Source organism: Carex rostrata, chromosome 11 (genome assembly GCF_964058835.1).
Source record: "Carex rostrata chromosome 11, lpCarRost1.2, whole genome shotgun sequence".
Taxonomy (NCBI): Eukaryota; Viridiplantae; Streptophyta; class Magnoliopsida; order Poales; family Cyperaceae; genus Carex; species Carex rostrata.
The window spans coordinates 8,449,203-8,463,977 of record NC_135928.1 but is presented as its reverse complement, the minus strand read 5'-3'; the positions used below and the strand labels follow the sequence as shown (position 1 = coordinate 8,463,977).

General features: G+C 33.1%; 3 protein-coding genes across 3 annotated transcripts in view; all 3 read left to right on the top strand.

Moving 5' to 3' along the window:
• LOC144561398 (WPP domain associated protein) overlaps positions 1-4,091 on the top strand; it is a 29,244-nt gene extending 25,153 nt beyond the window's left edge. Inside the window, exons 2-3 of the mRNA XM_078310364.1 lie at positions 2,278-3,889; positions 3,981-4,091. Coding sequence (XP_078166490.1) covers positions 2,282-3,889; positions 3,981-4,091 — 1,719 coding nt within the window. The 5' untranslated portion in view covers positions 2,278-2,281. The remainder of the gene's footprint in view (positions 1-2,277; positions 3,890-3,980) is intronic.
• Positions 4,092-4,536: 445 nt separating this feature from the next.
• Positions 4,537-5,345, top strand: LOC144562058 (small ribosomal subunit protein eS17w-like). The gene has a single exon (XM_078311188.1). It carries the CDS (start codon positions 4,673-4,675, stop codon positions 5,105-5,107), a length of 435 nt encoding a protein of 144 aa, XP_078167314.1. The 5' UTR covers positions 4,537-4,672; the 3' UTR covers positions 5,108-5,345.
• Positions 5,346-11,154: 5,809 nt separating this feature from the next.
• On the top strand, positions 11,155-14,582 carry ILL3 (IAA-leucine-resistant (ILR1)-like 3). Its single transcript, XM_078311306.1, has 6 exons — positions 11,155-11,388; positions 11,756-12,139; positions 12,228-12,353; positions 13,051-13,365; positions 13,464-13,592; positions 13,707-14,582. The coding sequence occupies exons 2-6, from the start codon at positions 11,792-11,794 to the stop codon at positions 14,097-14,099; spliced, it is 1,311 nt and encodes a 436-aa protein (XP_078167432.1). The 5' UTR covers positions 11,155-11,388; positions 11,756-11,791; the 3' UTR covers positions 14,100-14,582.
• The last annotated feature ends 193 nt before the right edge of the window (positions 14,583-14,775 follow it).

The following is a 14,775-nucleotide window of genomic DNA, read 5'->3' as shown; positions in this document are numbered from 1 at the left end:
GGGGCAGTTTTGGGGTGGGTAAGTCCGGGTCTACACAGTTTTGGTCCGGGTCTACACAGCTTTGGTCTGGTCCACCACGGGTGAGTCTGGGTTGCCACGGTTTTGTCCTGTCCAGTCTGGTTTTGCCACGGTCGTGGTTGCCACGGTTCACAAGTCAAGAACCGTCCGATCTAGTCCGGATCTAGTGGAAAAAATCGGCCAAAAACCATGCTAGACCCGTCCCTAGAAAAGATCCGGGCCGGTCCGGGTCTGAACCCTGATCAGGATCGATTCGGATTCGGTCCGCAGGTGGTCCTGTCTGATTCTGAACTGGCCAGTATATTCAATACCCTAATTCAGCACAATGTTTTTAACAGTGTCAATTTGATGTTGTTCAAGTTAATGCCCCAAATGTTATTAAGTTCCTTATATCAGATATGTTATTCCATTCCCCAATAAAGGTCTGACAATCCTCTAACGAAAAGCACACATGTTTAATTCTAGAGTACCGTAAGAATAAATGATATGTACGTAGTTTCTTCTTGGGAACATAAATGACATTTGGTGCTACCTAGCCACCCTCTTTTGAAAGAATTAACCTTGTCAAAATTCTATCTTTGATTAATAACCATTATCGGTATCGGGATCAGGATCGGGATCGGTCCCGGCCAATACCAATACGGAATCGGGGTATCGAATCGGTATCAGCTCGGGATTGGTTTAGAATCGGGATTTTCTTTTTCTTTATAATTTGCTACATGAGGATCGACTCAGGATTGGATCACGATAGGCCGATACCGATACGTATCGGCCAATCCGTATCGGTATCGGCCGATATTTCCTACTATGATAAAGACTCTATTTCTAAAAGGTATTTTAAGCTTCCACCACCATGGGATGTAGTTATTTGATTTCTCTAGAGTTCAAATATTGACATAATGATTTCAAAGTGAAAATGTCGTTGGATGACCATCTCCATCTCAATTGATCTATCTCATTAGGAGTACATATGTCAAAGAGTTAGGCTGGGGTGCTATGGATAGCATAGTTGCCTCTATGCTACGGCTCAATATTCGAGTTTTCAAAATCCAAACGGTCGATCCGAACCATTCATCTTATTCTCTATATTAATATCTGCTTGGAGACCAAATTTTACATTTTTCTGAATTTTTTTACTATTTATTAAGTATTTTACAAAATTGTTGATCCAACGGTGGCTGCACAAAACAGTAAAACTATTGGATTAGCGATTTTCAAAGTGGCTTAATAAATAGTAAAAAAATTCAGAAAATTATAAAATTTGGTCTCCAAGCAGATATTAATATGGAGAATAAGATGAACGGTTCGGATAGACCGTTTGGATTTTGAAAACTCGAATATTGAGCCGTAGCATAGAGGCCACTATGCTATCCATAGCACCCCCAGCCTAACTCTATGTCAAATATAAAATGGTAATTGAAAGCTAGAGATGATTCTCCAAACCAAATATCTTTCCAGAAACTAATAGAACTATGTACCCCTGGCTGATAAGATATACTTCTATCTCCCAAATGTTGTAATTGAGCAATGGATGTCCAAAATAGTGAAGGAGAAGTGACAACTTGAAAATCAAAGTAATTCATTTGGATAGCTTGTTACCAAGACACCCATGACCCCGTTCTTTTTTGTCATGCATAATTTTTGCCAATTTACTAAGAAATAGTTGTTCTTATTTGTCCCATAACCCTTCCAAACAAACTTCCTCCTTAAACTATCAATTTGTTGGAGTATAATTCCAAGAGGTGATTTTTATTATCTCTTTGCAGCCTATAACCATGTTGCCTAACAAAATAAAGATAGAGGGGAGTGGGAGGTGAGTATTGATGAGCAGTAGATGATTGTTGCAACAAATTAAGAAGAGTTGGTCCGTGTATAGCTCCAAATTTAGTAAGAGAGAGAGAAAATCATATCTAAATTCAGTTTTCTAGTTTAATTTTTAATACTATTTTACTAGGTTTAGTTGTAAATGGGGGAATGGTTTAGATTTGTCGATTAATGCCACTTGATTCTTGGAAGCCCCTTGAGTTACAAAATGGCAATTCCATTGTTTTGAGAGGTAATTTATCCAATAATTATGTTTATTTTGTTAGCTAAGTTTGTATGTAGGGATGTTTATACTCTTTAATTATTTCTGTGCTCGTCTGGTTTTCTCCTTACAGCTAAATTAAGCTGCCTCAAGCACTAAAAAAAAAGCTAGAAGATTTGCTTACGAGGATATTTTGGTTTCACATTGCATTTTGAACCGTTCAATCATTATAGAAAGATGGATGCACTATTTGAAGACCTAGTTGATCGGTTAAGGACTTCAGGTAGACTTGCTGATTCGACACTGCTGGAAATTGTGCACTCGGCTATGTTGGATGCTCACAAGAAGACCGTGTCAGAAGAAAAACGGGGTTTGGTGCGGTTGCACCACAATGCAAGATTTCATGAGCTTTCGATTATGGAGTTAGAATGCTGCCTCAAGGTGGTACGCAAAGAGGCAGAGAATAACTTTTCTGATCAAAGGTATGAATTTGAACAAGCGCTTGCCAGTATATCAGAGCAACAGGCACTAATGCAGAAGAAATTTGAGGAATTAGAAATCATAATTGCAGAGAAAGATAGAGACTTAACTAGGATAAAAGAGAATGAGCTTAAACTAGCGTTTGAAGTGATATCAAATGAGGTGGAGAAAGCTACAAAGGAAAATGTTACAAATAATTCGATTAAACAAAGCACGGTACCAAATGTTGATAGGGAAAGTAATGGCATGTTTGATGAATTGAAAAGCTCAATTGAGCAAAAGGTGTCAAAAATTGAAGTGAAATTGAAAAATGAGAGGCATATTTTGACTGATAAGTTCAATAAATTGAAGCAAGACGGTGTGATAGATCTTGAAAATGATGGTGCAAAACAATTTCATGGCTTGTACAACATAGCACATTTACTGATTGGATTTGAGGAGATGATTTCTGATGTAAGCATGCTTGAAGAGAACATCAAATTTTCTTTCAAAATGATCGAAAGATCAACAAATTTATTCAAGACGAGGCTAGAGGAAAGTAAACTCGAAATGGATATGGAGCGGGAAATGTTAAATCTTTTAATGAAAAGTTATATCCAAGAAGCACAATGCAACAATTCCAAGTTGGATTCAATTGGAGTAATAATAGCTGCCAAAACTTCAAAGTTACAATCAACAAAAGAGACACTAGAGGAAGCTGTTGCACTCAGAGAGGAAATAGATAAAGTTGTTGTCAGTTCAATGATAAATGAATGGAATAACAAGAAAAACATTGTTGATATTAAACATTCATTGGAGGAGGAAATTGATAATGTTGTATTCGGTGAAATCATGAAAGATTTGGCCAAATTTTGTTCGTCTAGTTCAACTCTCACTCTCAGTAAAGAGAGAGATCACAAGGCTGCTATCAGTATAATGATAAATGATTGCAATACCAACAAAGAAGCTATTCAAATTGAATATTCTCTGAGAGAGGACATCGATCGTTTTGTAATAAGTGAGACTATCAAAGATTTTATAAAATTTAGCTCATCAACTTCAACTGCATGTCGCAACAACGAAAATTCTGATACGGCCTTGACTAAACTTTCAGAGAGATTTTCAGATGTTGAGACCATGATTAGCAACAGAACAGATGCAAACAATAAAAGGTTAGTAGATTATGGTTTCACCCAATGCAACTACTTCTATAATCAGGGATCAACTGATTTAAAGACCAAAAAAATATGGATTTACAGGTTGGAAAATCTCGAGCAGCAATTAGACGTCATGAAAGAGGAAATAATTTTGCTTAAAAGAAAAGAGCTGTTGTATCAAAATGCTTTTCTTAGGCGATGTTATGATCTACAAACAGCTGAAGCAGAGGTTGAAACTTTATCTTAATTAAAGGCACATAATATATAACAATTTCATATGGATTTTATTTATGAAGATATTATCTTGGTTTTAAATACAGGTGGATTTGCTTGGTGATGAACTTGAATATCTTCTTGGCCTTATAAAGAAATCATATGAAGTACTAGATCATCATTTACCAGAACAACAGTATCATTCTGAGGTAGCTTAGCTCTTTAAAATTTATGGTGTTTAAGAAACTAAACATAATTAACTAATTTGATGATTATATGTTGAGGTGGCGGAGATCATAAATCTACTGAAGAGAGAAGTAGAAGCCGAGTTGCAGCAGTGATTGTTCAGAATCCAAGCACCAACAATTAATGAAATTTTGCAAATTGTACAGCAGATGTACATATGGAGAATTGAAATTATTGGGACGATAATAGAAAGGAAGAATGTTAGTTTATTGTTGTGTTTTTGCCCCATTTTTTGTAATTACAGCTCTTATAGAACAAATATTGGAAGGATAAAAATTTAAAGACTATTTATGGGCCCTATTTCAGGCCCGTAAATGCATTTACTCTAGAGGCCCAAATATTTAATAGTTGGATGCATTTACTTTGTGCGCATCAGTTATTCCACATTGGACCCACATGTCAGCCCAACAATTTGGATTCCCCTGAAACCCTAATATAAGATTCACCTCCTCTCATATATCCATCTCTCCGTGGCGCGCCTCCTCAGCTTCCCCAAACCCTAACCCAAGCAAACCCATCGGAGAGAGAGGAGAAGAAGAAAAGCAAAGAGAAAATGGGTCGCGTTCGTACGAAAACTGTCAAGAAATCCTCTCGGCAGGTGATCGAGCGCTACTACTCGCGCATGACGCTCGACTTCCACACCAACAAGAAGGTTCTAGAAGAAGTGGCAATCATCCCTTCCAAGCGCCTCCGCAACAAAATCGCTGGGTTCACCACCCACCTAATGCGCCGGATCCAGCGTGGTCCAGTGAGAGGCATCTCGCTCAAGCTACAAGAAGAGGAGCGCGAGAGGCGCATGGACTTTGTGCCTGATGAATCTGCGCTCAAAATTGATGCAATTGCAGTTGACAAGGAGACAATGGATATGCTTTCTGCGCTTGGAATGGTGGATCTGCCAGGTGTAGGGCTTGCTGAGGAGGCACCCGCTGCAGCAACTTTTGGTAACCGTGCGCCATTCTCAGGTCCCCGCAGGGGCAACAGAGCTTAGTTCCTTGGCCTGATATGGGGAGTATCTAGTTTTTTTTTATCTTAGTTTTGTTACTTTTTATTTTTTATTTATATTTTATGGACATGAATTGAGTTCTGAAGCTGATTTTGGATTTGCAATGTTGTACTGTTTGGTTATATGTTTAGCTTGAGATGGAATTTAGACTCGGAAATTAAGCCAATTGTGACCTTTTGTTGAGTTTCTTTTTTAGATAAAATATACTGTCAAATTCAAACTGTGGATTGATTGTCTTTCTGGTTGCATCTGTGTTACTTGAAATTAAATTACTGAAGGTCTTCATACCATAGTGACAATCGAATAATTCGGGTTTGGTTCAGCGGGGTCAAAAATTCACAATTCGGGAATAATTCGGGTATAATTCGGGAATGATTTAGAATTACCTGGATCAGTGATCTCAGTCCCACAAGGGAGCAAAAATAAAATAAAAAATGTTCTGGGAATTGTACCAATAATTCGGTCAAAGTTTGGTCAACCGAATGATGCGGCGTTCGGTGCGAATCTTGTTACTATGCTTCATACTTGGTAAACTTCATCAATTTTTGTACATGTCCTGTCTTTTTCATGTTTGCTGTTTCGTATTCTATAGTTCAGGTTCATGTCTAGCTTAGATCCTCGTTAGTTTTAGTAAACCTGCTGAAACTTGGATGAGGGATGGGTTGAACTTTGAAGGCATCTGAAATAAAGAAAAAAATAAGTACCTTCTTATAATGGTTCTTTTCAAATTTTAATTTTGACTGTTCATGCTATGTGAATTGTTCGTTAATTTAGGTCAAGGCAAGTTTTTGTTGTATCAAAATAATACTATTCTTGTATTCTGTTTATATTTTGAATCCTAGGCAATCTTAATTTAGGTTTAAGGCTGTTATCATTCTATTGAAATGATACTGGTGGCATGCTGATGCAGTTGATGTTTTGATGTTTTTGAAATGCCAGTACAGAAGGAAGCAAGTATTGAGGTTGCCATCAGGTTGGCATTTGTTGAATTGAAAATTAGTAAATTAATCAAGTTGTGTTTCATGTTTTGTTGATAGTCTAGTTTGCCTTTATTACATTTTATTGAGGGTTCAACAAATGTCTTTAGTTTTTGTTGATAATCTTGCCTTTATGTTGGTATTACAGAGGGTTCAAGCGTCTCCACTTTTATAACTCCATTATATCTTCATTTTTAAACTTAAATTGTTAGATATGACCTAGATAATTTTTTGTGCACGTAAAAAGAATGTTATGCCAACTTGATTTTTAATGTTATCAAGAGTTTGCAAAAACATATTAATAAGGATAATTTCTTAGTGTTGACTTTTAACTTGTTGAATTTTATATAGCATCTAAGAAGAGTGATAATATTTTATGTGAAAATTAATATAAATTATATAATGTTTTATTTTGGCTTATAAATTTTATAATTTTGTTATTAAAAAAGTAAAAGTATAATTGAAGGAAAAAATTGAAAGTATTTGGACCTTTTTTATTTACTTAATTTGAAAAGTCTCTGCTGAACAAAATTTGAGTTGGATATTATTTATGTCGAAAAAATTTGTTAAAAATAAGATGTAGTAAACAATTTAATATTTCTTAAATTTATATAGCAACCAAAATTTGAACTAAAACTAATTTATGAGGGTTTAAATGCCTCTATTTTATTGTCTCTTTATTCTATTTTCATTGTCTTCATTTTTTTATTTTTTAATAACAAAAATTATAAAATTTATTTGTCAAAATAAAATAGTTAGAACTTAAGGTGTTATTTATATAATTTTCTCTACATGTACATAAAAAAAATAATTCACTTTTTGATTTTGAGTTTATATGAATATTTATAATTTATCCACTTTTATAACTCCGTTATATTTTCAATTTTAGATATGACCTAGATAATTTTTTGTGCACGTAAAATGAATGTTATGCCAACTTGATTTTTAATGTTATCAAGAGTTTGCAAAAACATATTAATACGGATAATTTTTTAGTATTGACTTTTAACTTGTTGAATTTTATATAACATTGAAGAGTGATAATATTTTATGTGAAAATTAATATAAATTATATAATGTTTTATTCTGGCTTATAAATTTTATAATTTTGTTATTAAAAAAGTAAAAGTATAATTGAAGGAAAAAATTGAAAGTATTTGGACCTTTTTTATTTACTTAATTTGAAAAGTATCTGCTGAAAAATTGAACTAAAAATAATTTATGAGGGTTTAAATGCCTCTATTTTATTGTGTCTTTATTGTATTTTCATTGTCTTCATTTTTTTTTATTTTTTAATAACAAAAATTATAAAATTTATTTGTCAAAATAAAATAGTTAGAAATTAAGGTGTTATTTATATAATTTGCAAAAAATAAAAAAATTCTGTTTTTTTTTTTTTTTTGCAAATCTAAATTTTTTTAAATTTTTTGTATTGAAATATTAGAAATGTTGAATATATTTCTTTGAAAATAGATGAAATACAATATAATTTAATTTATTAGAAAGACTGCAACAAATAATCCGGATCAACATTTTTCAGTCCGGATTTTTCACGGCTGTAAGAAAAAATAATATATTTATTTATGTGTTATTGGAAAAAAAAATGCTTGGATTGTGAGTTATTGATCCCGGTTCTAAAGTCACTTCTAGGTAATTCAGAAAATATTATGATCCTTCTAGTACATTTAATTTATAAAAAGTTGTAACTATTTTTGTAAAAAACAAAAACTTTAATTTATTTAATGATTGTTTTTCAAAAATAATTCTCAAAATAGATACAACTTTTTATAAATTAAATAAATGTACTAGAAAGATCACAATATTTTCTGGATTACCTAGAAGTGACTTTTGAACCGGGATCAATAACTCAGAATCTAGGCATTTTTATTTTTTTCCAATAACACATAAAAAATATATTAATTTTTCTTACAACCGCGAAAAATCCGGCCTGAAAAATATTGATCCGGGTTATTTGTTGCAGTCTTTCTAATAAATCAAATTATATTGTATTTCATCTATTTTTAAAAAAATATATTCAACATTTCTAATATTTTAATACAAAAAATAAACAAATTAGAAATTTCTGTTTTTTTTTAAAAAAAAAAAAGCAAAATTCACAAAAAAGGTTAACCAATAACTGGACTTAATAAAAAACCTTTTCGGTCACCCATTAACCGGACCTAGAATCCGGTTAACCAATAACCGGTTGCATGACATATTTTCAGTTAATGGTTAACCGGTTTCTTGCCCCAAATCCGGTCACCCATGACCCGGAAAGAAATTATTTTTCCGGTTATCCAATAACTGGTTTGGCTAGTTTTCGAAATAAGTTGAAAAACGGGTTAGATTCGATAATTTGTTATGAATTTTGGGTATTTATAAAAAATTCGGAAAAATAGAGGTATTTGAACCCTACTTATCACGTGACTTTTTTTATTGGCTATTTTTTTATGCTTAAATAGCAACGAGCTGATCATTATAATTTGCGTTATATAATTAGAGTAAATTTCCGTTTGAAAAAAATATATTGGACATATGTCCTACATATATTTTTTCTCTTATATAACAAACAAATGAAATAAAGTTGTTAATTGTTATGCGTTGTATATTTTATTTTACGTACATGTAAAATTTATGGCCGTTTCGTCTTATATTTTAATGGTTGTCAAAAAACTTATAAATTTAGGTTGGTGCAGATTATTCCTTAGCATTGATTTTTTTATGTTTATCAAAATGAAATGTCATCAATCTTTTTTGTTGCATATAGAAAATGAATAATAGACAGTATCTAATGATATAATTTTGGGTAAATTTCGCTGGAGGTCACTAAACTTTGTTATTTGTCACGAATTGGTCACTCAACTTTGATTTGTCCCTTTTGAGTCACTAAACTTTGTTATTTGTCCCAATCAAGTCACTCAACGTTTTCCATCCAAATTTTTAACGGAATATTCCTATTCCGTCCAAAAAATTAACGGAATATACCCATTCCATCCAAAATTTTAACGGAATTAGCATATTCCATCCAAAAAACTAACGGAATTAGCATATTCCGTTAAAAATTTGGATGGAAAACGTTGAGTGACTTGATTGGAACAAATAACAAAGTTGAGTGACTCAAAAGGAACAAATCAAAGTTGAGTGACCAATTCGTGACAAATAACAAAGTTTAGTGACCTCCAGCGAAATTTACCCTATAATTTTATTATTATAATTTAAAATATAAAAATAAAAGTATGATAGAGGAATGAAAAATAACGAATTTGTTTTTTTTTTAGATCATTAGTATTTCTTATATCAATTTAATTAATTCGCTGGTGTAATAACGTATCTTTCAAATTCAATTAATAAGAGATACCTTCAAAATGGATAGATTAGTCAATTTAAATTTCATTAAATGAATACAAAAAATTAGGCTTATATCGGAATAAATCTTTATAAAAAAATTCAATAGAGTTTCATACAATTGATTTAGAAGATTTTTTGTTTATCACAACAAAAAGTAGACTGAGGAAAATTCAGTGCAATATGTTTCTAAAAATTCTAATTCTTTTTTCTATTTACTGCTCATGCCAATGACTTTAAATTACAGAATAATCATTTGAGAACCCACTCCTCCGTCCCCGCACTGTACCCACATATTTTCCAACTCAGTCAATCTCTAATTTGACCATCCTAACTAACGACTTTCTAAAATAGATTCTCTCTCTCTCTTTCCCCACCTCCATTAGCAATACTTGATTGGATATATATTTACATTACTTATAACAGATACTAATATTTTCCATCTGTAATATATAAAATGTTGAACTGATAAATAATTTTAATTTTATTGTTCAATATCAGAATGGATATTGATCTAAATGTGTATTTTTTAGATGATTTATGCATACAAGATAAATAATTTTCATTTTATGATAACTGTATAGTTATAAACACTTTTTGAGATTGCTGTAAGCACAACGTAGTATAGATATAAATACTTTAAATACTTAGATATTAATACTTTCGGTCCCCACATGCAATTATGGTTCCCCCATGCCATACTTAGATTGCTGTAAGCGGGTACGACGTCAGAAATTTCAAAAAAAAAGTGCGGGTACGATTATTTTCAGTCCTCACAAGTAATTATGGCAGTTTAGGTGCGGGTACGATTATTTAAAAATAATTAATTTATCGTTTACATTGTTGTTTACTATATAGATATAAATACTTGTGTTCTTTGGACTACATACTTCAAGATTTGCCTATTAATATTAAAAAAAAAGTTACAGATCTGAAACGGTTGCGGTGTGGGTATGATTATTTTCAGTCCTCACATGTAATTATGACAGTTTAGGTGCGGGTACGACGTCAGAAATTTCAAAAAAAGGTGCGGGTACGATTATTTAAAAATAATTAATTTATCGTTTACATTGTTTACTATATAGATATAAATACTTGTGTTATTTAGACTACATACTTCAAGATTTGCCTATTAATATTAAAAAAAAAAGTTACAGATCTGAAACGGTTGCGGTCCCCACAAGCAGTTATAACAGTTTAGGTGCGGGTACTATGTGGATACGCAAGTGCGGATACTCATATCAGCTTCCTAAATTATAATTTGCAGCATAACAAAAGCAAAAAAATAAAAATAATATAAATTGTAAGGTGAGAGAGCACAACTCAATTTATCAGAAAAGAATACGAAGACTGGAAATAAATCTGCTGTGATTCCAAAAAATTGCAGATCTCTGCAATTTCACATCCAATCATTTATTTTTTTGGAATGTACGAATCTCAGAGCAAATGAAGGAATGAATGTGGAATTGCAGTGTCCCTGTGATTCTCTGAAATCGCAGCAGATTTATTGAAGCAAATAAGATGTAATTGAAGCCATTTGATCACTTTTGGACGGTTTGGATTGAAAAATAGGAGGACCCTCATTTTCTCAAGAAAAGGAGCATATTTGGATCCGACCAATTGCTTATTTTCACAATAGTTCGTACAAATTGTGTCAAATATCATCAGTTTTGAGGCGATTTTGCAGCGCGATTTCCTCTCCTTCAAATCGCATCAATTGAAATCAACTCTCGCCTCTTGTTCGACATGATTTTGTCATCAAATCCATTTTCATATCTGGTTCCTTCACTTGTGAAAACCTTCTGATCAGAGTGTTAGTCTAAATAAGAAAATTAATTACTTATATAAATTTTAAATATTTTTGTGGACATATGAACAAGTAATCCATTATTTTAGTTTATACAGTTTTACTTAGGTTAATTAAGTTTAATCTGAATTGAGTTGGTGCCAAATAGAAGTGTCAATGGCACTTTTTATCTGTTTATCCGTTTTTATATAAAATGATTTTTAAAAATAAAAGTATATATAGATATATATTTGTATGAAGATGATATTTCAATTAAATTTTATATTTTATTAAATTTTTCTAATACAAATTAGTTGAATTTATTATTTTTTTTTATAGTTTTAAAAATATTTTATTGAAAACACGAATCAAAATATTAATAGTACTTTTTTATCTGATTATTTAATCTGTACTGTATTTTAAAAGACGACGTAGGCAAGTAAGAATAATTTATTTTTATTATCATAACTAATACGGATATAAATATCTCCGCCCGATTCGTATCGTAACCGTTGACTCTGCTAGTGTCAAAGGAAAAGGAGAGGCAGCGAGAACTACTGGATGCTTCCAGTGAGAAAAATGTTCTTGTTTCGTTTCCCCTTCCCTCTCCTCTTCCTTTTTTCCTACCTCGCCTCTCTGTCTTTGTCAAATTCTCTCTACTCAACTGATCTCCTTCGCCAAGCCAAAGACGACGAGGAATGGCTCCTCTCCATTCGCCGTACACTGCACGAGTACCCCGAGCTCAGATTCCAAGAGCACAAAACCAGCGCTTTTATTCGATCTCAGCTCGATCAGTTAAACATATCCTATTCCTTCCCTTATGCTGATACTGGTATTGTTGCTGAAATCGGATCTGGAAAACCTCCAATTGTCGCTCTCCGTGCTGACATGGATGCTCTCCCTCTCCAAGCACGTTTGATTTGTCTTGCAATTTCATTTCATATTTGAATTGATTCAATTTTGTTGGGATTGATTTGTGATGGTTAATTTTATGCAGGAACTGGTGGATTGGGAGCATAAGAGCAAAGTAGATGGGGTCATGCACGCTTGTGGCCATGATGTACATGTTTCTATGCTTCTTGGTGCTGCCAAATTGCTTAGCCAACGCAAAAACCAGCTTAAGGTATTAAATGCTCATAATTCTCAATTTGTTTATTAATTTTCTTCAAGGCAATTTGATTTTCTATTACTTGATATAGTACTTCTCATTGCTAATAGTTTCAATTTGAAAGTGAGGCTATGATACTACGGATCAATATTTCCGCTTTCAAAGTCCAAATAGTTGATCTGAACCGTTCAATGTGATTTCTATATGAAAATGTACTTGCAGAATAAATTTACATTTTTGGAATTTTTTTACTATTTTTGAATGGTCTAAATTTTTTTAATCAAGTGATCTTTTACCTATCTAAAAAAATAGTAAAAAAAGTAGTAAAAAAAAATTCTAAGAAAATGTAAAATTTGAACTATAAGTAAATTTTCATATGAAGATCATGTTGAAGCATTTCAGATTGATTGTTGGAACTTTAAAAATGGAGATATTGATCCGTAATACGGACCAATATGCGCTATGCATAGTACCGTAGCCTCACTCTCAATTTGGAAATCCTTAATTCACAGTAATAGCAAGTGGAATTCATTTTGATAGTGGTGAGTAACAGAAATATGTATCTAGCTTCTGAAATTTAAATTGATGGTCGAAAATTCTTGCTGACTTGTTCTCAAACTTTTTAATAGTGGCATAGAAATTATATCCATGAATTAGAAATGAAATTAACTGAAGTTCTCGTTGATGCCATTACAAATTTGCTGTCTTCAAGGGAACAGTGAGATTACTTTTCCAACCAGCAGAGGAGGGTGGTGCCGGTGCCTCTTACATGATCAAAGGAGGTGCTCTCGATGGTGTGGAAGCCATTTTTGCAATGCATATAGACTACTCACTGCCCACCGGCAAAGTTTCGTCAAATCCTGGGCCCACTCAGGCTGCCGTCAATTTCTTTAAAGCAAGAATAGAAGGAAAAGGAGGGGACGCCTTGGCCCCCCATCTTAGTGTGGATCCTATAATCGCTGCTTCTTTTGCAATTCTATCTTTGCAACAGCTTGTTTCTCGAGAAATTGATCCCCTCTATAGCCAGGTATGAAGACAACATACACTAGATGGTTATGTCAGATATTATGATTTATTCTGACATGATCATGCTTCACTAATTTTTTTTTTTTTTTTTGAAAAAAGGTACTATCAGTAACATTTGTCAGAGGAGGGGCAAGTAATGATGTCACGCCTCAATTTGTTGAATTTGGGGGAACAGTGAGGAGTCTTACTACTGATGGCTTGGAAAGACTTGAGAGACGTGTTAAAGAGGTAAAACCTGGAGATAATAATCCTAAATATTATTTAATATCATAAATCCAGACATGCTGTATATCAAAGCTTCATCTCTTTGTAACATTATTTGTATCTTTTGAATTCATGGAGGTAATACAAGGCCAGGCAGCTATTCATAGATGCAATGCAACCATAAACATGGAAGATAACGAAATGCCTATGTACCCGGCAGTCGTAAATGATGTAAAATTACACAATCACGTCGTAAAAATGGCGAAGTCTCTCCTTGGTCCTGATAAGTTGGAGAATGGGAAGAAAATCATGGCAGGAGAAGATTTTGCATTCTACCAACAGTTGGTACCGGGCATCATGTTTGGCATTGGGATAAGAAATGAGAAGGTTGGTTCGGTGCACCCTGTTCATTCACCTTATTTCTCTGTTGATGAAGATGTGCTTCCTATTGGAGCCGCGCTTCATACTGCCATTGCCGAGTCATATTTGATCGAGCACGGCGTTCTCCCCAATACTAATGAAATAGATTAGATACTGTCATACTGATATGTATATTTTCAGGAAGCAAGCTTAATGTAAGGATCTGGGTCCTCTCCTGTTTGTAAGAAATTCAATGGATAATTTGCTGAAAATAAAAAATAAAAGAAATATGCGGTTGCCCATATTGGGTAGGATATAAATCTGCTGTTATTCCAAAGAAATTATAGGACCCTGTTATTCCTAACCCAACCGTTCAAAGTTTTTGATGCGTGAATCTCAAGAAAAAAAATTTCATGCCCGAATCTTGACAATGATCAACAGCTAGGATCGGAATAACAGGTCCTGTGATCCCTTTGAAATAACAAGAATAACAAGGTCCTGTGATCCCTTTGGAATAACAGCAGATTTATTTCCATATTGGGTATGACTATTTACTACCAAAAATTAAGCAGCATGGTAAGTTGTTTATTTATTTTTGTTATGTTGAATAAAGTTATAGTTTCCTTCTCTATGAAAAGATCCAATTTGCAGAGGGAGCGCATGTGTTTGACTTTTTTGCGCTGAATATATATTGATCCAATGTGATGAAATTTCCTGGGATATCAAAAATGTGAGTATCTCAGTGCATTCATTAGGTTATAGGTAAAGCAGGGAGAGATGAGGAAATGAATTGATAAATAGCTTACGACTTGAACATTGGATTAAGTTTGATACATACTTATTAACA